Source organism: Mauremys mutica, chromosome 5 (assembly GCF_020497125.1).
Source record: "Mauremys mutica isolate MM-2020 ecotype Southern chromosome 5, ASM2049712v1, whole genome shotgun sequence".
In the NCBI taxonomy this organism is placed as follows: Eukaryota; Metazoa; Chordata; order Testudines; family Geoemydidae; genus Mauremys; species Mauremys mutica.
Genome location: NC_059076.1, coordinates 5,281,905 through 5,305,525, shown reverse-complemented (window position 1 = coordinate 5,305,525; position 23,621 = coordinate 5,281,905). Strand labels below are relative to the sequence as shown.

General features: G+C 42.8%; 1 protein-coding gene across 2 annotated transcripts; it reads right to left on the bottom strand.

Annotated features, from left to right (window-relative positions):
- Positions 1 to 985: 985 nt before the first annotated feature.
- On the bottom strand, positions 986 to 21,679 carry SARAF (store-operated calcium entry associated regulatory factor). Of its 2 annotated transcripts, none has more exons than XM_045018890.1 (6): positions 21,485 to 21,679; positions 18,719 to 18,894; positions 16,933 to 17,338; positions 11,796 to 11,901; positions 5,902 to 6,029; positions 986 to 4,250 (listed from the first exon to the last, which is right to left on the bottom strand). In XM_045018890.1, exons 1-6 carry the CDS (start codon positions 21,588 to 21,590, stop codon positions 4,225 to 4,227), a joined length of 948 nt encoding a protein of 315 aa, XP_044874825.1. In that variant the 5' UTR covers positions 21,591 to 21,679; the 3' UTR covers positions 986 to 4,224. The 2 variants fall into 2 exon arrangements, with proteins under 2 accessions (XP_044874825.1, XP_044874824.1); XM_045018889.1 differs by having other exon boundaries at positions 11,796 to 11,904; positions 21,485 to 21,673.
- Positions 21,680 to 23,621: the final 1,942 nt, after the last annotated feature.

Sequence of the window (23,621 nt, the reverse complement as noted above, 5' to 3'; positions counted from 1 at the left end):
TCATCTGTGGTCACCCCATCTCAAAAAAGATATTGGAATTGGAAAAGTTTCAGCAAAGGTCAACAAAAATTATTAGGGGTATGGAACAGCTTCCATCTGAGGAGAGATTAATAAGATTGGGACTTTTCAGCTTGGAAAAGAGACGACTAAGGAGGGCTATGATAGAGGTCTATAAAATCATGACTGGTGTGGATAAAGTAAATAAGGAAATGTTATTTACTCCTTCTCATAACACAAGAACTAGGGTTCACCCAATAAAATTAAAAAGCAGATTTAAAATAAATGAAAGTATTTCTTCACACAACGCACAGTTAACCTGTGGAACTCTTTGCCAGAGGATGTTGTGAAGGCCGAGACTATAACAGGGTTAAAAAAAGAACTAGGTAAATTAATGGAGGACAGGTCCATCAATGGCTATTAGCCAAGATGGGCAGGGATGGTGTCCTTAGCCTCTGTTTGCCAATAGGCAACAGGGGATGGATCATTTGATGTTTACCTACTCTGTTCATTTTCTCTGGGGCACCTGGCACTGGCCACTGTCAGAAGACAAGATACTGGGCTAGATGCACTTTTGGGCTGACCCAGAATGGTTGTTCTTATATTTTCTTACGTTGGAATTAGATTGTTTTGCTAGATTTTGTTTGCAAGACTGACAATAATAAATCCTCTAATAGGCTCTAATAATTTCCCCCTTTAAAACAAAATATGGCATACACCAGCCTTGCAGCTGGATGTTCAGGCTAATAATGCTGATTGGGAAGCCAATGATGAGATGCAACAGTCACTCCAAAGGTGCAGTGGTATCACAGGTGCACTGTAAAATAGCATCATGGTATACTGTAAACAACATGGTAATGAGAAGAGTCATCTAGGCTTTAGATACAGTGTACTTCCTGGGGTTTGAAACAGTACCTCCCCCTATGAATTGTTTGCTTTTGCCCTGCCCTTTGTTGCTTTAATAAAAATAAATCAATGGATAGGTTGGTAGGGCTGTAGAAATATCAATGTCATCAAGGTTATCCATCAGAACAAATACATAATAATATTCAAAATACAAAGCAAAGCATTATCTGAAGCATGTAATATACACAATTATGTATTTCTAAGCCAAGCACAGAATTCAAACTCCATCCAGACAGTTCTAGGATAATGGATATTTATCTTGCATAGCAAGGAAACAAAGTGCTAAAAAAGCTAAATTATACATTAAATTTCAATGAGAAAATAATTACAAATTAAATGGCATGATACATAGCTAAAAAATATCAAGACGGCTAAGCAAAAATAAGCTACATCACTCTACTTGGCCAACAAAACCAAAAACCCCACCAAAAAAAGCAATCAACCCTTGCTACCATTTACTATAAGAACTAAGATAGTTACACATGCATTCTAGCAAGCCAACAGTAAGACTAATTCTCTCTCCCTGTTTATTCTGTTCTCTAGATTGAGAGCGAAAATGAACCTGCTCAATTCCTCTCCCCAACAACCACGTGGTCCTCGGGCAGCTCTAAACAGCAAAACTCCCATCCCTGGACCTGCCCACCGTCCCAGATCAGTTACTATCTTTCTGACTGTATAAGGGTGACTGTCTCACACATTGACAGTTAAGAGTTTTGGTTTTTTTTAAACAGTGTTCCTTCTTTGGCTGTCAGGATCAGTAATAAGCAAGCCAAGGCCTGAATGTGGTGTTCCTGCAGTAGTCTTGGTCCCCACTAGTCCAGCAGAAAGCAGATCCAGATCTCTCAGATGGTGAAGTAGAAAATTACTACAAATTTGGGACTAAGTGTTCCATACTTCCACCTTTTCATGTTCTCTGTATGTATAAATATTTCCTGTCTGTGTGTTCCATTCTATGCATCCGAAGAAGTGAGCTGTAGCCCACGAAAGCTTATGCTGAAATAAATTTGTTAGTCTCTAAGGTGCCATAAGTACTCCTGTTCCTTTTGCAGACTATTTTTAGTGTCAGTTCCTCATTCTGAATAGTTTCTTGGTTAACAGGATTCTTATAAATGTTGTCTTCTTGCATGAAACAAGCCCCAAACTCAGGCAAAATAGTCTTAAACAACTGCATTTGTGCTTAATAATAGCTGTGGTTATATTTTTCTTTTTGCGCCTACTAGCACTGAGGCCAGGTTTACATTAGGGCTTTTGCTGGTACAGAAATGTCGCTCAAAAAATTACCACTCAAACTGCCATTACTATACCATCAAGAGTTTCTAGTGCATATCTGGCCTCAGTGTCATATTATTCTCTTCATACCGCCAGTGGTCCTTAGAGGATCCTATTTCTTTGCTTTTTAAAGCAGCTCCTCTTCCCTTCCCAGATCATGATGTGAAGAAGGTAGGGGAAGCTCCCACAGAGCCCATCATTGGTGGTTCCAAAATAACATCAGAAAGCAATGCCAAAGAGCCACAGAGTCCATGTTACAGAAAAAGGGTTTGTAAATGTACCACATTTTTAAAAACAAGATCTGCAGAGCTGGCTCAGACACAGCCCTATAGGGGTATGCCTAAACTGCAGCCTGAAAGTGTGATTTTAGCACTCAAGCTGGTGCACTAAAAATATCAGTGTGCCTGTTAGAGCATTGGCTGGTTGCCCTAGTCCAAGCCCACCTGACCCCTGGATCTGAGGTTGGGCAGGTAGCCTGAGATACCACCTGCACTGCAACATCTACACAGCTATTTTTAGTGTGCTAGACTCTCACTAACTCAGCTCAAGAGATCTACCCATGCTAGGAACCATGCCTCCAAGCTGCAATGTAGACATATCCTAGGAGACCTGGATTCCTGTTCTGGGCTCAGTCTCAAGGTCTGCTGTGCTCTGGAGGAAGACACTTCAGTTTTTGAGTAGGTGCAGCAATGCTCTTTGTCAAATTACAGTGATCACTCCCAACCAATTGAGTCCTGGCCACTTCTCCCTAAAGGAAGGATGGTGGCTGAGGCATAAGCTGTGTCTGCACTAAGGATTTTTCTGGTAAGAGCTTTCCACCATAGCTAACACCCATGGTTGAAACATCTGGAGCCCTACTATAGACAAGACAAATGTGGCCATAAGCACTGAACACCACATTAATCTGCTCTGATGAGATTTGGAGTTAAAGGCAATGGCCAGTGGCTTCTTATCTAGGCTAAGACACCCAGTGTTACATGAACCAGTGGATATATATTTAAAAAACTAAATACCTAATAATGCACATAAGTCATGTCATTTCAAGGATGAATCATAAAGCAAGGAAGCCTTCAAATATGCAACCTTCAGGCCTCAACGTTGATGCCAAGATCCCCATTACATGTGGGACAAAGGCAGAAAAAATCCTGAACATCAGAACACTATTCTTTTTTTGCTCTCCTACAATTATGGACAATGCCTGCATATATGATTAACTGAATTCACTGTTACTGTAACACACATCAATTCTATAAGTGAAAGAAAGACCAAATGGATCTTCAGAAAACAGCACTGAGGTGACCAATTCCTTACATGCCAGGCTTCATTATGTACTGAGGTCCGGATCCTCAAAGATATTTAGGCTCCTTTCTCTTCCATTGATTTCAATAATATCTTTTGGGAAGCTGGGCTTGAGTGTTTATTACCAAGTTTGCTAGCGTCCCAGCATCCCCACTGGCTTGCAGATGCTGGAGTACAAAGACTGAATCCCTGGTTGAAAAGAACTGGCTCCCAGGGCATGGTAAGCTAGTTATTTTGGAAGACTGGGAAAGGTACCATTGCCAGATCGCTAAAATAGTAAAGATTGGTAAGATATCCTTTTGTAAACTTGGAGGACATTGTTTTTATTATAGGAAAATAGGGTATGTTTTGATACCTGCTAAATCTCTAAACAAGATGGTAGCATCCAACCTCTCTGTTAGGGCTATGAAAAACTCATTGCCTATATTTATTCATTCATTCCTCTCCACACAGTCATACAGACTTTAATCTGAACACATCAAAAAACCTGTTCTTACCACCAAGAGCAGTATCTGCTCACTGATCTTATCTCCATTTTCTTTTCAAAACAGATATCCAAAGCATAGCATCTACAACATCTAAACCCAAGGAACATCTTATAAATAAACTCTAACTCAACACCCAGCCTATAAGTCCTCTGGAGAAGGATTTCAATAGTTTTTAAAACTGAAGCTCCATATTTTAAAAAGAAGGCACTAAAATGCAGGGAGGAAGAGTGTATTTAACTGCAACCGTGCCAGGAAACTAAGAACATCATCTCCTTTTTGTGCCTCCAAAGCCTGCAAAGGAAAAAGACAATCATTACAAAAACATTAACAGCTTCAGCCCAGCCACCAGCTTTCCATTTGGTTCCCCTCTCCTTTACACTTGTACACACTGATAACTGAGTCTGGTTAAGGGTAGCCACAGGATTAGTGTGACAGAGCGTAACACTGAGCTGGCCTGGGAAAGACTTCTAGGTGACGACTTGGACTGTCTGATTTCTGACAAAAAAGAGTTTACTAAAACACACACAAATAATCCACACTAATAGAAGAGAGGAGAACTCCTAACAGACTAACGAAGTCTGCAGACTATTAAGGATGGGCCTAGTACAGGTAACATGATGTTCACTGAAAGCCTATAGGGAAGCTCCACATGTGTCATTTAGATTGCAAACCCTCCAGACCAGGAATTTTTTTGAATGCTGTGTGAGCATAAGTACAATGGGTCCTCAATCCTGATGGCAGTCTTTGGCTGCTACCATAATATAAATGTTCATTAATAAATCAACCCTTGGCCCCATATTAATCAACGAGCAATATCTTAGAACACAGCTATGGCACTTGCCATAAGCTGCCACTACTCAAGCAGGAGCAAGAGAAAGACAAACTCGTTGCACCTAAAGCAACTTTACTGCCTCCGTGGAAACAAAGAAGAAAAGGTGATGATCTCATGTAAATAGGTTTTGTCATTGCAGAAAGGAGTTAAGGGAGACCTGGTTACAGCCTGGCTCCAATTTGTAGCGAAGATGGAATCGTAACTTTGTTTGATAGTTTGAAGTTTTAGTCTAGTTAAGAAATACTTCTAAGTTTCTGTCTATGCTACAAACTGCAATAGTGTTGTAACAAGCTCTTGACTACTGAAAATGTAGGGTGGATGGGGCACTAAAAAGAAAAAATCTCTGTGCCCCAATCCAGACCACCAAACAGCCCTGTGGACCTTTATCTCAAACAATATGGAGGTTTAATGGAGGTATTGTGAATAAGGATGGGAACCACAAACTGGACCCAGGCAGTGTGAGTGCCACTGAAAATCAACTCGTGTGCTGCCTTTGGCACATGTGCCATAAGTTGCCTACCCCTGATATACGTAATAGCCTGTTATAAAGATGGGGATTAATTGTACTCCATGTTTGACTACAAGGATAGTTAAGCATTGGGTTGTAGAATCTCAGTCATTGGAGGTTTTTAGGAACAGGCTGGACAAATAGCTGTCAGAGACCTCTTGAGGTCCCTTCCAGCCCAGCATTTCTATGATTCTATGTACAAATTTTGAATTCCTGAATATGGTCATTATAGAGCTGAAGGTAGCAGTCTTGGAAGGTCATCTGGCACTTCATGCATACAGTTTACCTGTAGCTGTATCAGTCCCAGGAAAAGATATTACCTCTCCCACCTTGTCTCTCTAATTTGGCATTTTGGTTATTTGTGTTATTTAATCAATAACACTTTGGGAAAGAAGCTATCTGCAGTAGGAAGTTCACACACATTCAAGGAACTTTATGGAGAACAGTTACCCAGCAAGATGTTAGGTTTTATTTTGCCCAGGAGGAGCAGATCCAAAGCCCACTAAAATCCATGGAAGTCTGTTTATTCATTTCAATGTGCTTTGGATCAGCCCCAAAATCTCTTAGAAAGCCACAGGAAAATAAAACAGTCTTTGCCTTACCAGAAGCAGTTCTTGTCCCTGAGGGATGAGGCCCCGTAAAGCCACTTGAATTTCTGCCTGGAGGAGGAGGAGTGGTAGGACCGGCGTATGGATTGACATTAGGAAAATATGAGGAATGTGGTTGTGCCCTGACAAAAGAAACATGGGTTTAAGTTTTTGTTTGTTTGTTTGTTTTAAGAAAGGTCACTGTTTAAGAAGGTATTAACACCCACAGTGAAGCATCTCTTTTAAAAAGGCAGATGAAAGTAGAAAAATACAATTGCACACATTTTACTTATTTTTAGGCCTAAAAATTAGCAAGATGCAAAGAGGAATTAGACATATACATCGATAACAAGGTTTTTCAGAGCTATCCTACTTAATGCTAATAACTTTTGGAAGAGATATTAAATCTCATGCTTCAGGATTTAACCAGTCTCTAATTCCTAGGGATTAGGAGGTTTCTTGCACCTTCCGAAGAAGAATCTGATGCTGAGTATTGTCAGAAACTGGACTAGATTTTTTTAATCCGGTCTGGCAATTCCTTTGTTCTTCTATTACATTCATGTAATGTAAAAAAAAAAAAAGTACTTTAAAGTATCTCTAGGACATTTTACTAGAGAAGATATGAGCAATACAGGTGTGACTAGAGACACTGAGTAAAATTCATGATCGTTGACTCATCTCACTTCAGTTTATTCTTAACTCCTACAGGCAGGAGATTCCTACTTTTTGAAAATCCAAAATCTACTCCTTCACACTAAGTTTGGATCATAATTTCTTCTTATTCTTGTCAGAACATGGGGAAAGAAGAGTTTTTTAATGGAACAAAGCTACTATGGTACTTGGTAACATTGGTATCCTTGTGGCGTGTGCTGTCACAAGTTCGAAAATGTTGGCTTAAAATCTGTTCTAAGACAGGAAGCTAAAGTTAGGCTCTTAAATACTTATTTAGGCCACTAAATAAGTGACTCGAGTTTCCGGCATTCTGAGCACCCAAGAGCTCCGACTGAAGTAAAAAAGCACATATTTTCTATATACAAATTTCGTGGTGTTTAGACCAATTTAAAGCTTAAAAAATCCAGATATTTGAAACATCCTAGGAGGCCTAATGAGGGAGACTTCATTTACTTCAACAAGCCACTCTCCTCTGAAGAGTGACACTGTAAACATTTCTGTTTCTTCCTACTGAAGAAATCTGCACAGTGTATGTATTCAGTCATACCTGCTAGCTTTGCTGCTTTTACTTCTGTTAGCCCTTCAGAGCTAAGAGTGTCAGTTGGATTCTATTGCTGCTTGTACGTCAGAATTGGTCTCTGATCCCAAACTGTTTTTTCTGCAGAGTTTGTCTCCTCCAGCTCCCTCCCAATCACTTTTCAAAGTAGATTGAAACTTCAATGCATTCCAGCATGTTTTGTATTAGAGTCATAAAGCTTTTATCAGTTAGTATCCCAACTTTTGTTCCTTAAATACACACAGCCCAATAAAAGGTGAGTTGGCATATCTGCAGGTAGCCTAGTCACTTGATAACAAAACACTCCTGTGCAAGATCAGTTTGTGCTCTGCAGAGTCCCAGAAGAGCTATAAAATCCCACTAAAATGGAAACTGTTGCTACTCCTACTAGGCTGTTTGGAAGAGTTTACAAATTTTTTAAGTATCAGAGGGGCGAGCCGTGTTAGTCTGGATCTGTAAAAGCAGCAAAGAATCCTGTGGCACCTTATAGACTAACAGACGTTTTGCAGCATGAGCACTTCTTCGGATGCAAGTAGTGGAAATTTCTAGGGGCAGGTATATATATATGCAAGCAAGAAGCAAGCTAGAGATAACGAGGTTAGTTCAATCAGGGAGGATGAGGCCCTGTTCTAGCAGTAGAGGTGTGAAAACCAAGGGAGGAGAAACTGGTTCTGTAGTTGGCAAGCCATTCATAGTCTTTGTTTAATCCTGAGCTGATGGTGTCAAATTTGCAGATGAACTGGAGCTCAGTTGGTGGAGATTTCGGGGGTTGGACTAGATGACCTCCTGAGGTCCCTTCCAACCCTGAGATTCTATGATTCAGCAGTTTCTCTTTGAAGTCTGGTCCTGAAGTTTTTTTGCTATAGGATGGCCACCTTAAGATCTGCTATAGTGTGGCCAGGGAGGTTGAAGTGTTCTCCTACAGGTTTTTGTATATTGCCATTCCGAATATCTGATTTGTGTCCATTTATCCTTTTCCTTAGAGACTGTCCAGTTTGGCCGATGTACATAGCAGAGGGGCATTGCTGGCATATGATGGCGTATATTACATTGGTGGACGTGCAGGTGAATGAACTGGTGATGGTGTGGCTGATCTGGTTAGGTCCTGTGATGGTGTCGCTGGTGTAGATATGTGGGCAGAGTTGGCATCGAGGTTTGTTGCATGGATTGGTTCCTGAGCTAGAGTTACTATGGTGCGGTGTGCAGTTACTGGTGAGAATGCGCTTCAGGTTGGCAGGTTGTCTGTGGGCGAGGACTGGCCTGCCACCCAAGGCCTGTGAAAGTGTGGGATCATTGTCCAGGATGGGTTGTAGATCCCTGATGATGCGTTGGAGGGGTTTTAGCTGGGGACTGTATGTGATGGCCAGTGGAGTCCTGTTGGTTTCTTTCTTGGGTTTGTCTTACAGTAGGAGGCTTCTGGGTACACGTCTGGCTCTGTTGATCTGTTTCCTTATTTCCTTGTGTGGGTACTGTAGTTTTAAGAATGCTTGGTGGAGATTTTGTAGGTGTTGGTCTCTGTCTGAGAGGTTAGAGCAGATGCGGTTGTACCTCAGTGCTTGGCTGTAGACAATGGATCTTGTGGTGTGCCCGGGATGGAAGCTGGAGGCATGAAGGTAGGCATAGCGGTCGATAGGTTTTCGGTATAGGGTGGTGTTAATGTGACCATCACTTATTTGCACCGTGGTGTCTAGAAAGTGGACCTCCCCTGTAGATTGGTCCAGGCTGAGGTTGATGGTGGGGTGGAAGCTGTTGAAATCTTGGTGGAATTTTTCCAGAGAGTCTCCTTCCCATGGGATTCTTTGCTGCTTTTACAAATGTTTTTGATTTTTAAGTAAACATTTCAAAGGTGAATGGTAGATGAAGGCTCAGATATTTAAATTACTTTATTATTGTAACATACATTTTTGCCTGTTACTTTGTACAAAGTAATATTTAATTGAAAGTCCTTTGTACTGGAGCCCCTGGAATTTGGCTCCCCATAATGTCACAGAATGGTGCATTCTGGATGTCACAGCAGAGCAGGAACCAGCCCAAAGTGACTTTAGGGGAGATAAAATTAAGAACAAAGGTTAATTTATAGGGCTGTCATGTGATTAAAAAAATTTATCACAATAAATCATGCAATTAATTGCGCTGTTAAACAATAATATAATACCATTTATTTAAATATTTTTGGATGCTTTTTACATTTTCAAATATATTGATTTCAATTACAACACAGAATACTGTATTTTTTATTGCAAATATTTGCACTGTAAAAAACAAAAGAAATATTATTTTTCAATTCACCTAATACAAGTACTGTAATGCAATCTCTTGATCATGAAAGTTGAACTTACAAATGCAGAATTATGTACAAAAAATAACTGCATTAAAAACTAATACAATGTAAAACTTTGGAGCCTATACGTCCACTCAGTCCTATTTCTTGTTCAGCCAATCGCTCAGACAAACAAGTTCGTTTACATTTGCAGGAGATAATGTTGCCCGCTTCCTGTTTATAATGTCTCCTGAAAGCGAGAACAGGCGTTCGCAAGGCACTGTTGTAGCTGGCATCACAAGATATTTACGTGCCAGATGCACTAAAGATTCATGTTCCTTCATGGTTTTACCACCAATCCAGAGGACATGCGTCCATGCTGATAGTGGGTTCTGCTCGATCACTATCCAAAGCAGTGCAGACCGACGCATGTTCATTTTCATCATCTGAGTCAGATGCCACCAGCAGGTTGATTCTGTAGTTTCTGCATCAGAGTATTGCTCTTTTAAGACTTCTTAAAGCATGCTCTACACCAGTGGTTCTCAAAAATATTTTTGTGTGGACCACTTGAAAATTGCTGGTGGTCTCGGTGGACCACTTAATGAGCTTTCCAAATGTTGTTTGTATCATTAGCTAACTATTGTAAAGCGCTTTGGATAAAAGCACCGTATAAAAAAAAACCTAATAAAGTTTTTTTTGTTCTACAAATAAAAGCACACTAATATTTTAATATCAGTAGTCTTACCTTTCTAATGCGATGGATGTGCCCTCTCCTCTGCTGCGGCAGCCGCCAAGCTGGGGCTGGGTAGGAGGGGGGTGTCTCTCCCTCTCTCCCCCACTGCGGCAGCCCCCAAGCTGGGGCTGGGAAGGAGGGGTATCTCTCCCCAGCAGCTGCAGCCTTGGAGCTGGGGAAAGTCACCTCTTTCTCTGGCGGCCGCAGCCCTGCACATCCCAAATTCCCCCCATCTTCTCACCCCACTGCCCCCTCCCACCTACCTCCTATTTCCCTCAAGGCCACCACCTCACCTTACATATGCATCTTCTCCAGGGTCCAGGCACCTAATTAGTGGAGCCACACCTGCGCAGCTCCACTAATTAGGTGGGTGGCCCTTCATTCTCTTGTGTGCAGCCACCCAGGTGCGCACCTTAGAGGGAACTATCTGCGGACTGCCTGAATGGAGCTCGCGGACCACAGTTTGAGAACCTCTGGTCTAAACCTTATCCCACTCCGATTTTGGAAGGCACTTCAGATTCTTAAACCTTGGGGCAAGTGCTGTAGCTATCTTTAGAAAATTCACATTGGTATCTTTGCATTTCGTCAAATCTGCCATGAAAGTGTTCTTAAAACAAACATGTGCTTGGTTATCATCCAAAACTGCTACAACATGAAATATATGGCAGAATGCGGGTAAAACAGAGCTGGGGGGAGAATTCTCCCCCCAAGGAGTTCAAACACAAATTTAATTAACGCATTTTTTTTTAAACGAGCATCATCAGCATGGAAACATGTCCTCTGGAATGGTGGCCAAAGCATGAAGGGGCATATGAAAGTTTAGCATATCTGGCATGTAAATATCTTGCAATGCTGGCTACAAAAGTGCCATGCGAATGCCTGTTCTCACTTTCAGGTGACATTGTAAATAAGCAGGCAGCATTATCTCATGTAAATGTAAACAAACTTGTTTGTCTGAGTGATTGGCTGAACAAGAAGTAGGACTGAGTGGATTTGTAGGCTCAAAATTTTACTTTTTTTTATTGCCATTATGTAACAAAAAAAAATCTACATTTGTAAATTGCACTTTCACGATAAAGAGATCGCATTACAGTACTTGTGAGGTGAATTGAAAAATACTATTTCATTTGTTTATAATTTTTATAGTGCAAATATTTAATCAATAATAATATAAAGTGAGCACTATACACTTTGTATTCTGTTGTAATTTAAATCAATATATTTGAAAATGTAGAAAAACATCAAAAATATTTAATAAATTTCAATTGGTATTCTATCATTAGTGCAATTAAAACTGTGATTAATTTTTTTGAGTTAATCGTGTGAGTTAATGGCAATTAATCAACAGCCCATCAAATTAACAATTATTTCTATTCTTAATACTCTTAGCTATGTCACTGGAGACATTCCACACAGCTTTTTTACATAATTTTTTTAATTTGGAATTCATTTAAACAAGCTACAGCGGTAGGTGCCTTAACCGAAACAAAACCAGTCTCAGAGAACCCTTTTAAAATGCCCCATCTGCTGAAGGTGCAGCTTCCATCTGGGAATTGCTACTGTGGCAGTACTTTGCAGTTTGGATGATGCAGGATCCTGCAAGCTCAAATCCAGAAGCAATGTGAATATTTTATAGCCAGGTAGAGATTACTGGGAACAGGGAGGGAGAGAGTGAGTGTAGTGCTTACCTCTGACTACCAGCCAAGTATCCTAGTAGGCCTCCTGTTCCGAGTCCAGTCCAAAACCCTCGTCCTAAATTGGCCTCAGAACTGGAACTGCCACCAAAACCACCAGCTCCTTAATTCAAATTGCAAATGGGGAAAGAAAAAACAAAAAAAACCCCTATCAAATATGAGTCAGTGGCAGTTAACCATCCTCAGAGTCAATAATATGTCATATTAAAGAATTATTTTAACAAAGAAGAACTGTGAGACTGACTCCAAATGACTTCAATCCTTCAATGGATCAATCCCCATTTGAAAAGCTTCAGGGAGCGGTTCTGCTCTGGAAAGCGACTACATTAAAAAATGAACCTTGGTAGAGCATCAGACTTTTAATCTGAGGGTCCCGGGTTCAAGTCCCTCCTCAGGTGGAGGGACCTTTCCCCCTGTGATATCCTCCTACACCTTCAAATGGTGTCTCCTCAGGACTTTCCTTAACATTTCCTTTGGGGGGATAGGTCAGTGGTTTGAGCATTGGCCTGCTAAACTCAGGGTTATCAGTTCAATCCTTGAGGGGGCCATTTAGGGATCTGGGGAAAAAACAGGTCTGGGGAATGGTCCTGCTTTGACCAGGGGGTTGGACTCCTGAGGTCCCTTCCAACCCTGATATTCTTCCAACCCTGGTATTCTATAAAATGGCACCTTCTGTTTGTATTACAGTAATGTTTAGTGCATGGGGTCAGCAACCTTTCAGAAGTAATGTGCCAAGTCTTAATTTATTCACTCTAATTTAAGGTTCTGCATGCCAGTAATACATGTTAACATTTTTAGAAGGTCTCTTTCTGTAAGTCTATAATATATAACTAAACTATTGTTCTATGTAAAGTAAATAAGGTTTTTTAAATGTTTAAGAAGCTTCATTTAAAATTAAATTAAAATGCAGAGCCCCCCGGACTAGTGGCCAGGACCCGCAGTGTGAGTGCCACTGAAAATCAGCTCGCATACCATCTTTGGTACATGTGCCATAGGTTGCCTACCCCTGGCTTAGTGGTTCCATCCAACAATGTCTTTGTTACTAGACATTGCACAAGAACAGGGAGGCATGTTCAAAATATTGCTCAGGCATGCAGGAGTGAAATCAAGAAGGCCAAATCACACTTGGAGTTGCAGCTAGCAAGAGATGTTAAGAGTAACAAGAAGAGTTTCTTCAGGTATGTTAGCAACAAGACGAAAGTCAAGGAAAGTGGGGCCCTTACTGAATGAAGGAGGCAACCTAGTGACAGAGGATGTGGAAAAAGCTAATGTACTCAATGATTTTTTTGCCTCTGTCTTCACAAACAAGGTCAGCTCCCAGACTGCTGCACTGGGCAGCACAGTACGGGGAGAAGGTGGCCAGCCCTCTGTGGAGAAAGAAGTGGTTCGAGCCATTGGCCATTATCTTTGAAAACTCAAAGCAATCAGGGTAGGTCCCAGAGGACTGGAAAAAGGCTAATATAGTGCCCATCTTTAGAAAAGGGAAGGAGGAGGATCCGGGGAACTACAGGCCAGTCAGCCTCACCTTGGTCCCTGAAAAAATCATGGAGCAGGTCCTCAAGGAATCAATTCTGAAGCACTTAGAGGAAAGTGACCAGGAACAGTCAGCATGGATTCACCAAGGGCAAGTCATGCCTGACTAACCTAATTGCCTTCTCTGAGAAGATAACTGGGTTTGTGGATGAGGGGAAAGCAGTGGATGTGTTATTCCTTGACTTTAGCAAAGCTTTTGATATGGTCTCCCACAGTATTCTTGCCAGCAAGTTAAAGTATGGGCTGGATGAATGCACTATAAGGTGGATAAAAAGCTGGCTAGATCGTCGGGCTCAATGGGTAGTGATTAATGGCTCCATGTCTAGTTGGCAGCCGGTTTCAAGCAGAGTGCCCCAAGGGTTGGTCCTGGTGCCGGTTTTGTTTAACATCTTCATTAATGATCTGGAGGATGGTGTGGACTGCACCCTCAGCAAGTTTGCAGATGACACTAAACTGGGAGGAGTGGTAGATATGCTGGAGGGTAGGGATAGGATACAGAGGGACCTAGACAAATCAGAGAATTGGGCCAAAAGAAACCTGATGAAGTTCAACAAGGATAAGTGCAGAGTCCTGCACTTAGGACGGAAGAATCCAATTCACAGTTACAGACTAGGGACCGAATGGCTAGGAAGCAGTTCTGCAGAAAACGACCTAGAGGTTACAGTGGACGAGAAGCTGGATATGAGTCAACAATGTGCCCTTGTTGCCAAGAAGGCTAATGGCATTTTGGGCTGTATAAGTAGGGGCACTGCCAGCAGATCGAGGGACGTGATCATTCCCCTCTATTCGACATTGGTGAGGCCTCATCTGGAGTACTGTGTCCAGTTTTGGGCCCCACACTACAAGAAGAATGTGGAAAAATTGGAAAGAGTCCAGTGGAGGGCAACAAAAATGATTAGGGGGCTGGAGCACATGACTTATAAGGAGAGGCTGAGGGAACTGGGATTGTTTAGTCTGCAGAAGAGAAGAATGAGGGCGGATTTGATAGCTACTTTCAACCACCTGAAAGGGGGTTCCAATGAGGATGGATCTAGACTGTTTTCAGTGGTAGCAGATGACAGAACAAGGAGTAATGGTCTCAAGTTGCAGTGGGGGAGGTTTAGGTTGGATATTAGGAAAAACTTTTTTCACTAGGAGGGTGGTGAAGCACTGGAATGGGTTACCTAGGGAGGTGGTGGAATCTCCTTCCTTAGAGGTTTTTAAGGTCAGGCTTGACAAAGGCCTGGCTGGGATGATTTAGTTGGGAAATGGTCCTGCTTTGAGCAGGGGGTTGGCTAGATGATCTCCTGAGGTCCCTTCGAACCCTGATATTCTATGATCCTAACACATTAAGAGACAGTCCCTGTACCAAAGAGCTTATACAGGCAAGACAGATAAAGCAACTCATCCAACATCACACAGCAAGTCATTGGCAAAGCTGAGAACAGAACCTTGCTCAGTGCCTTATACATTAGACCACACTGCCTCCCAGTCTTCTCACTCAACTAATTTGCTGCCATTTTGAGTAAATAAGTATGTTGAGTAGTATGTGCTCAATCTAATGACTAAAATAACACTACCACATTTATCTCCTGGTAGTTCTGTCTTAAGTGTGTGTTAACAGAACTGTTAACTAAGATCAGACTGCAAAATCTTCATTACTGGTGATGCATGAGTCAGGGAAAACCCAGCTTGACTTAAATCTCTGGTTGAACCTGCAGAATTATCAATTAGAAAAAGCCAGATATTTTAATTGTAAGCAGAAGCCTTTTAACCTGGAGTCAGAGGCAATGTGGAATTTCACAAAGTCATTTACAGTCACATTTTAGAATAGAACTGCACTCTAAACTAACTCCAGAGATACTTTTTTATTTTTAGTAATTATGAATGTGTGTAAGTGATCAGAGACAGCATTCCAAACTCCCCCTGAACTCGCCCAATTTAAACCATCTGCCAGAAACGTCACATGCACTTTATGCCATAGTAGTCTGAGGGAAATCAATAAGGTATTTGAGATAAGAGTTAAAGAAAAACTTTACAAACGGAAAATTTCCTAGCATGTCTAAAATCTGTTGGCTCTGGCAAGGACAGGGACCTTGGCTAAATTTGGATGATAAGGAATAGGATGGAAGAAGAAAATGACTTTTTGCTCTGCGCTTGACAACACCCTAGCACAGTAGGGTCCTGGTCCACGGCTGGGTTTTGTAGGTGATTCACAATACTAATACATAATAACGATAAAAATAGCCATTGCTGTTCTGTAGGAACTCACCAGGGTCATTAATGGGCACATGGCACAGACACATGGTTTAGAAATTCCACAATAACCGAATGGGAACAGATTTTTCAAAAGCATTTATGGAATTTAAGAGCACAAGTCCCATTAACATACATAGAAAAGCGCTCACCACCACACTATTTCACAGCATTCAATTTTCAAGGTTCCACATGACTTATCCCTACCCTACCTCTCAGTCAGTATTAAAAGGCTGACCCCCCACTTCTGATTAGCCAATGATGCCAGCCTCCATTGCCCACTACTTACATTTTCAAACAAGCACCTTCATGCTTTCTCCTGTGCTGACCCACACACTTGGGAGGCACTCCCCGTAAACATCTACACAACTCCAGTACAACCTCTGAGCTATGAACACCTCAGGAATGGAGGTTGTTCGTAACTCTGAACAAAACATTATGGTTGTTCTTTCAAAAGTTTACAACTGAACATTGACTTAATACAGCTTTGAAACTTCACTACGCCAAAAAAATGCTTCTTTCCCTTTTTTTCTAAAGTAGTTTACATTTGCTTTTTTTTTTTTTTTTTTTTTTTAGGTCTCTGCTGCTGCCTGACTGTGTACTTGCAGTTCCAAAGAAGGTGTGTGGTTGACTTGTCAGTTTGTAATTCTGGCGTTCGTAACTCTGAGGTTCTACTGTACCGCATTATCCACCTTCAACTCCCTCCTCAAAACTCCCCTTTGCCATGAAGCCTACAAAAAACTTGACAATCATGGCTGGGCTGCTGGCATGCTGAGACCACTGCCTATCATGCTGACCAACGTTATCTCAGTGTTTCCTTTTGCGCCTTTGTGGATCTGTCTGTATTCATCTGCTGTCTCTTTCCTTATATTTAAGTTTATAAACTTTGGGCACTAGACTGTCTTTTTTCTGTTTATACAGCACCTAGCACAATGGCATACCACATAAAAATAATTTTACTCAAAATGTTTGATTCCTTTCAAGTTGTGACCGACCAACCCCCCCCCCCAACCAAATAAATATGAAGTTTCATGCTAAAAGGACTGCTTTGAAAAAAGTTAAGTTTGCCAAAAATAATGGGAGAGTTTCAAAGAAAGGGCAGCCAGGCATCCAACTCTCTTTGAGGGTCAGTAGGAGTTGGCCATTTGTGCCTTTGAAAGTCTCCTCCAAAGAGTATAGTGAAAAGCTAGTTGCAACTTTAGTAATGAACTCATGACTGTGAGCCCCATAACTGACATTCACACTCAGCAATGCATGAAGACACTGTTTTGTTTCTTAAACTATTCCCATCCACATTTGCTGCAGCCAGAGCAATATCCCATTGCTTTTTATTTCTAACACTACAACAAGCTTAGAACCACACCTGTGAAGCTGGATTTAAAACCAGGAGGAGGTGGTGTCCGAGTATTCTGCCAAGATGTCCCAGAGTATCCATCACCATTAGAGAAATCCTGTTGAGGCAACTGATTACCGAGGAATAGCTTGTAACATCCATAAGCAAGGAGCAGAAGTACTATTACGACAATCACTCCAGCAAAAGAGTTAGAGGAATCCTGAGAATTCACTTTACTTGACTGGTAATAGCTGGAGCCAAAACTTCCACCAAAGTTGTTCGCTTTTCTTTGGCCTTCCTCAGTTAACTCTAACCCATACTGCAAACCACAAGATCCCCTTAAGATGTAAGGGTCATCTGGATAATCATAGCCTTCACAGCTCACTTCGATTCTTCCAAAGCGATAGGAGTTGTCCAAGTCTGCCTTACACTCCCACTGAAATTAGTAAACAAAATTCAAAGTAGTAACCATTTCCTGGTAGGTGAGAGTAGCTCTTTTGTTTGCTTTCCTATATATGTAGTGAAATATAGCAATAATTAATAACATAATTTAAAAACAGTAATTAAGAAAGCTTCTGGACATCTGTATTTTAAAAGTTAGCTATCAAGATTCACAAACCTTTAACTTAGAGAAACTGAACATTCAAAAAGTAAAGCAATTGTAACTTTAAAAGAATGTTTCAGTAGTTCACATATCAGGTTTTTCTAAGCATTCATCTTTAAAGAATACTGCAGAGTATCATGTAATAAAAACAACAATAGCCTTTAAAATGTTTTAATAAGCACCCCCCACAAGAAAGCTGTGTGGTAGTTACAATGAAATACTAATCAAGGTTCCAATCCTGCAATCTGATCCATGTTAACAAGCTGTTGTATCCAGGTGGAGCGCCATTGACATCAGTGAGACAGAAGGGTTGCCCACACAGATTAAATTGCAGGATCAGAAACAATGATGTAAAGAAACCATTCTGTAAAGAAAGTCATAAATGCAACTCCTAAAGATGTGCCTATCTCAAACAAAAAAATTGCTTTAGCCATAGGGCACACATAGCTTTAGCAAGATTTAAATAGGTAATTCCTGAAGAAACAATTCGACTGAATTTACAAAGTAATACCAAGATCTTTCAGTGTTTCTATTGCTAAGACTCCCATTTCAGCTCTTCTTCCTCAGAAACCTATTTTGCTATTACCTAAACTTTTGACAATTGGATAAAATATTAAAATTTAAACCACATTTTTGCTTGAAAGATTTGCATCAGTTTAACTTAAATTGGTTATAAAAATCAGTTTGGCTAAGATGGTACAAACCTGTGTTTGGTTACAGAATGCCTTGTTTCTGTTTTAGCATAAATTGATTGGCAATCTGTTTCAACAAAGCCAAAATAAGGGTGTCCAAATATGGTCTTGCACTGCTTTAACTAACCCAGTTTAAAAATAATTAAGTTAAACTGCTGCAACTTTCTCATGTAGACTAGACCTTATTTTCACACTAAAGAATGATATGGTTAATATGGAGACTTTTGTATTGGTCTTTGATTTCAGGAAGTGTATTTTAAGAAACCTAACATTTGGCTCAAATTTGACTGAATAGTATTCTTTTAAACAAAATTTAAGTTTGGGGTGTAAACTAACAGACAATGTCCCTTTAAAACTATGCTTTTAAACAGTCTTTAAAGGAATAATCTGCACTATTATTTAGAAATGTTCTTGTGATTCTTTTCAGTTTATGGTTGCTGAACAGTTCATTCAGTCTGTGCAAAGAGATTCTTATTTAATATTTAGCATTTCATTTACATGCACTTTTAAGTGAAGCTACCTGTATGTCAAAGCCATCCCAGCCTTTGTTATGACACTGAACAACCATGGGAACGTACGCACATCCAGCTGTGCCTCCAGTACATTGTAACTGGGGAATTGGAGATGTCCGCCGAGAAGTAGTATATTGATCTCTGTAGAAAGTGAGAGCTTGGACCTCCCGCAACAAAACTCTCCCTGAAACAGGAAGTACACAAATTAACAGAACTAGCATCCATGAAGAATTTGTTTCAGAACAAGAGTAAATGTGACAGTTAACACAAGCAGCCTGCCAAGGTGCTTTCAGAACAGGGAGCACCAGGATGGATTTGATTTTAATCACTAGTCAGGAAGACTCAATTTAATCATGGATTTCTACATAAAAGTGCACTCCTGTTGGTTGTTACAACCGTAATACATATTCTTCACAGGTAGAGGAATTTCATTAAAATATTCCCAAACTTGGTCTGTTTTACGGCCTGCTGCCATTATAGGGTTTCCCTTCTAGTGAGAGAATGGTATGGTAGACTTCAAATCAATGAAGGCTACACTCAGAAAGACCTCAAGGCTTCTGGAATATGCTGCTCAAACAGTTTCACTTTTGTTTCTACTGCCTGTCCCTCCCTTCTCACATTTATCTCCAGACTTCTTCTCCTTGTCCAGATCTATTCTGCCTCCAACAATCTTCTAATTCATTGAACTTTTTGAAACTGCACTTTTAGAGAAAGAGTCAGGGCAGGGATTGATTCTGTGTACACAATTTGCAGAGGGACAATAGGGTTGAGGTCTGTTATTCCTCACCTCTATATATTATTTATTTATGTATTTATTTAAAAACATTTTTGCTGTTAACAAGCATGTTATCTCTGGAGACACAAATCCACAGTTTGAGAACTGCAAAACTAAACATCTCTGTTGGTATCTTCTAGACTGAGCACTGAGTCTCATTGGGGAGATAGAAAGACTAACCTAAATAATCTAAACAGAAACCCCTGGAATCCCGTAAGATTGGGTCCCTAATCCATGAACTTTTGGAACTCATTTACAAAACTTTTCTTAAACATTAAATGAATACCATATATACTCGTTCATTACCCTGTTTGTTTATAAAAGCCGACCCCCCAGGATGGATAAGTAAAAATAGCAAAAACTATATGACCCTTTCATAAACTGACCCTATATTTCAGGGGTTGGAAAACTTTGGCTCCCAGCCTATCAGGGTAAGTGGCTGGCGGGTTGGGATGTTTTGTTTACCTGTAGGGTCTGCAGGCATGGAGTCCCTCAGCTCCCTGTGGCCGCAGTTTGCTGTTCCTGCAGCTCCCATTGGCTGGGAACGGGGAACCCCGGCCACAGGGAGCTGAGGGGCTCCATGCCTGCAGACGCTCCAGGTAAACAAAATGACAATGTATTAGATATTCAATTCAATGATTCCATAGAGTTTAAAATCACCAAATTTTGGTGTAGAACCGTTTATAAGCCGACCCCCCCCTTTGATGTGTCACTTTTTTACCAAAAATATTCAGCTTATGAACAAGAATATACGGTATATTGTCTCATAATACAAGAACTAGGGGTCACCAAATGAAATTAATAGGCAGCAGGTTTAAAACAAATAAAAAAGGAAGTTCTTCTTCACACAGCACACAATCAACTTTCTAGACATTTACCACGATATATGAGCCATGCAGGTCAAACAAGCAAACAAACCCTCACAATCATAATTTTTCAGGGGGACAAAAAATGAAAACAGGCAAAACAGTAAAATTCTGTCAGAGGCTTGAAGACAGACCCTAAATAACACATACCACAAGAACAGCCATAGAGAGTCAGTCCAATGGTCCATCTAGCCCAGGATTCTGTCTAATGCGATTAGGGCAGTGGTTCTCAACCTATTTACCAACATCCAATACTACCTGTATGGCCCGGAGGCTGTGGCTCTGTGCTGATTGGGCTGCAAGTGGCCTGTGGGCCATAGGCAGAGAACTGCTTGGCGAGGGGAAGTTTATAAAAGGAAGGCCTGGACCGATAAGGGGTAGAGTGACCAGATAGAAAGTGTAAAAAAATCAGGACAGGGTGGGTAGGGTGACCAGATGGGATGAAGAAAATATTCGGACACATTGGGGGGGGGGGGAGAAATGTGACCCTATATAAGAAAAATTCCCCAATCAATCAGGACTGTCCCTATAAAATCGGGACATCTGGTCACCCTAGATAGGGGTGACTGAAGATGGTTTTAAATAAGACAAAAGGAAAGTGTCTTAAAAGGAGCAAACATAAACCTTCGCGCACCCCCCCCCGCCCCGCAGTGTTATCGTATGGAAACCCTGTGGCTCAAGAGGGGAGGGGAGAGGCGAGGCCTTGGTGAGGCAGGAGGTTGCAAAGCTGCTCTGGCCTAAGCCCGGAACTCAGGGGGCCCCGTCCCCCAGGCTTCACAGCGGGGGCCCGGCCAATGACGGCACTTGTTTGCGGACGGGTCTCAGCAGGGAGGTGACTGAGGGGAGCCCGCCAGGAGGGGAGGGGGCGGTTCTCCCCAGGCCTGGCCTGGCTGGCCCCATCCGGAGCCCCTGCCGCGGCCAGCGCTGGTACCGGGCGGGGCGCGCGCCGAGGCCGAGTCAGTGCAACGGTACCAAGCCCGCGCGCCCTTTGCTCTCCCGCCTTACCAACGGCGGGACCCGCGGGCGGGGTGGGGGGGGCTCGGCTCGCGCTCACAGCCGCTCGGGCGCTGGGAGACCGGCGCAGCCCGCCTGCCGCCCCCGCCCCCGCCCCCGCGGAGGGGTCGAGCCCTTACCCGGCTGGTCCCAGCCCCGCGCAAGCCCCGGCCCGCTCAGGAGCAGCAGCAGCAGGGACACGAGCGGGACCCGCCCGCCGGCCGCCATGACGATTACAGGGCACATCCCGGCTGCTACAGCTCGCGGCCCCCCGGCGCCGACAGCTCCCGTTACTGCGCACGCGCCTGCAAGCCGCGCCCTCTGATTGGCTGGTGATTGTTGAGCGGCGCTCGCTCGCGCATCCCTGCTGCGTTCTGGTCACAGCCCAGAACATGGGCGGAGACCCTCGCTCCGCCCCCCCGTCCTGATCCCGCCCCCCTGTCCTGCAGAGCCAATGGGAGGCGAGATGTCCCTGAGCCAACAAGAGGGTTGGCTGGGCAATGCCTAAGGCTAGGATTGAGTCAGGGGTATTTGTAGTAAAAGTCCTGGACAGGTCACAGCAATAAACCAAAAGTCACGGCCCCGACCTCTCCGTGACGTGTCCTGTGGACCCCTGAGTAGAACTTAGGTGCTTACTGAGGGCGGGAAAATGGGGCAGGGCTCCAGCAGACGCTGCTGCTCTGGGGGGATGGTCCGGGGCCTGCAGATGTTGCTGGGGGGGAGGTGGCCTGGGGCCCCGGCACTGCTGTGCTGGGCAGGGTGGGGCAGCCCAGGGCACCATCACTGCTGTTCCTGGACCGCTGCTCCGGGGCAGCGCAAGTAGAGGCTGGTGCAGCTGGCCCCTTGCGCCCTGGGGTCAACCGCACCAGCCGTTGCAAAAGTCCCGGCAGTCCCAGAAAGTCATGGAATCCATGACTTCTGTGACCTCTGTGAAAGACTCATAGCCGTAGCAATGTCTAATAGGTGCACATGTTATTTCTGTACTGCAGCTGTTTCCCATATTCCCTCGCTATTCAGCACCACCCAATGTGAGTGCCTCCCAGGCTGGGCCTCTGCCCTGCCACAGCACTGGAGCTGCGAGCCAGTGCAGGCAGAGTTAAGGGTGTCTGGAAGCAATTTTGTGTCCTCAGGTTGTTTCGTTGGGAAAGAGTGATGTTGGGTGCAAGTGGGGCTGAAAGAGTGGAAGATTATTACACCTGTGGAGGGGCCCCCTCAGAGCAGGGGGCCCCTCCACAGCACATGGGCCTCTGACTCCAGCCCCACTGATCACAATACATGCTCCCTCCTGGGCACACGTTTTAATGTAAAAAGCAACAAAGAGTCCTGTGGCACCTTATAGACTAACAGATGTATTGGAGCATGAGCTTTTGTGGGTGAATACGAAATACGAGAGCCCAGCCTGCATCCCTTTGTCCAGGCCTCCTAGGGGGAGTCTTGGCTTAGTCACAGACTCAGCTGGTTACACGGTGTGAGTTAAAGCCTGGGTTACTTACAACAGCAGGAAGATAAGGGCTAACAGCTCAAGGCCAAGCCTGCCATGTATCCTTGGTTGAACGTGAGCTGCTAACCCAAGCTAAATGCCGAATAGTTGTGTCTTCTCTGCTGTTTTAATCCAATTTTGCTATCCTGAGTTAAGAACACACTTTGTTTTCAGCCTAGACATACCTAAATGGTGATGCTCTTGTTCAATCAAAAGTTATTGGGTTTGCTTCAGGACACACTGGTTGAAATTTTGTGGCTTGTGTTATGCACTAGATCAGAGGTCAGTTTAGATAAACATAGTGGTCCCTTCTGGTCTTAACAACTGAATCTATAGACCCAATTTATGCATTATATCTCTCATTTGTGTTGTTAAACTTTTTTAATATTGTAAACTTTCTGTGGGTCATATAGTGCCTAATGTATTAAGCCAGAGGTTCTCCACCTTTTTCTTTCTGAGCCCTGCCCCCCCCCCCCCCCGCATGCTATAAAAACTCCTTTGCCTACCTGTGCCAATATAACAGTTTTTCTGCATAGAAAAGCCCAGGCTGGCATTGAGGGCAATTGACTGGGGACCCACACCACAGGGTACCCTGTAAAGCTAAGTTGCTCAGGCTTTGGCTTCATCCCCCCGTGGCGGGGCTCAGGCTCAGGTTTGGGCTTTCTGCCCTGGGCCCCATGAAGTCCAATGCCAGCCCTGCTTGGCAGACTCCCTGAAATCTGCTTGCAGCCCTCCATGGGGCTCTTGACCTCCAGCTGAGAACTGCTGCGTTAAACTTAAATGTAGACCACACCCAA

What these genes read in the sequence shown, in the direction of transcription:
- SARAF (XM_045018889.1), bottom strand. Translation starts at nt 21,590, where the DNA reads ATGTGCCCTGTAATCGTCATGGCGGCCGGCGGGCGGGTCCCGCTCGTG. An exon ending in TTTTAAATCCAGCTTCACAG is followed by an intron (nt 11,905 to 16,932) that starts GTGTGGTTCTAA and finishes ATTTGAATTAAG; the next exon opens with GAGCTGGTGGTTTTGGTGGC. An exon ending in AGGGACAAGAACTGCTTCTG is followed by an intron (nt 4,251 to 5,901) that starts GTAAGGCAAAGA and finishes TTTCCTTTGCAG; the next exon opens with GCTTTGGAGGCACAAAAAGG.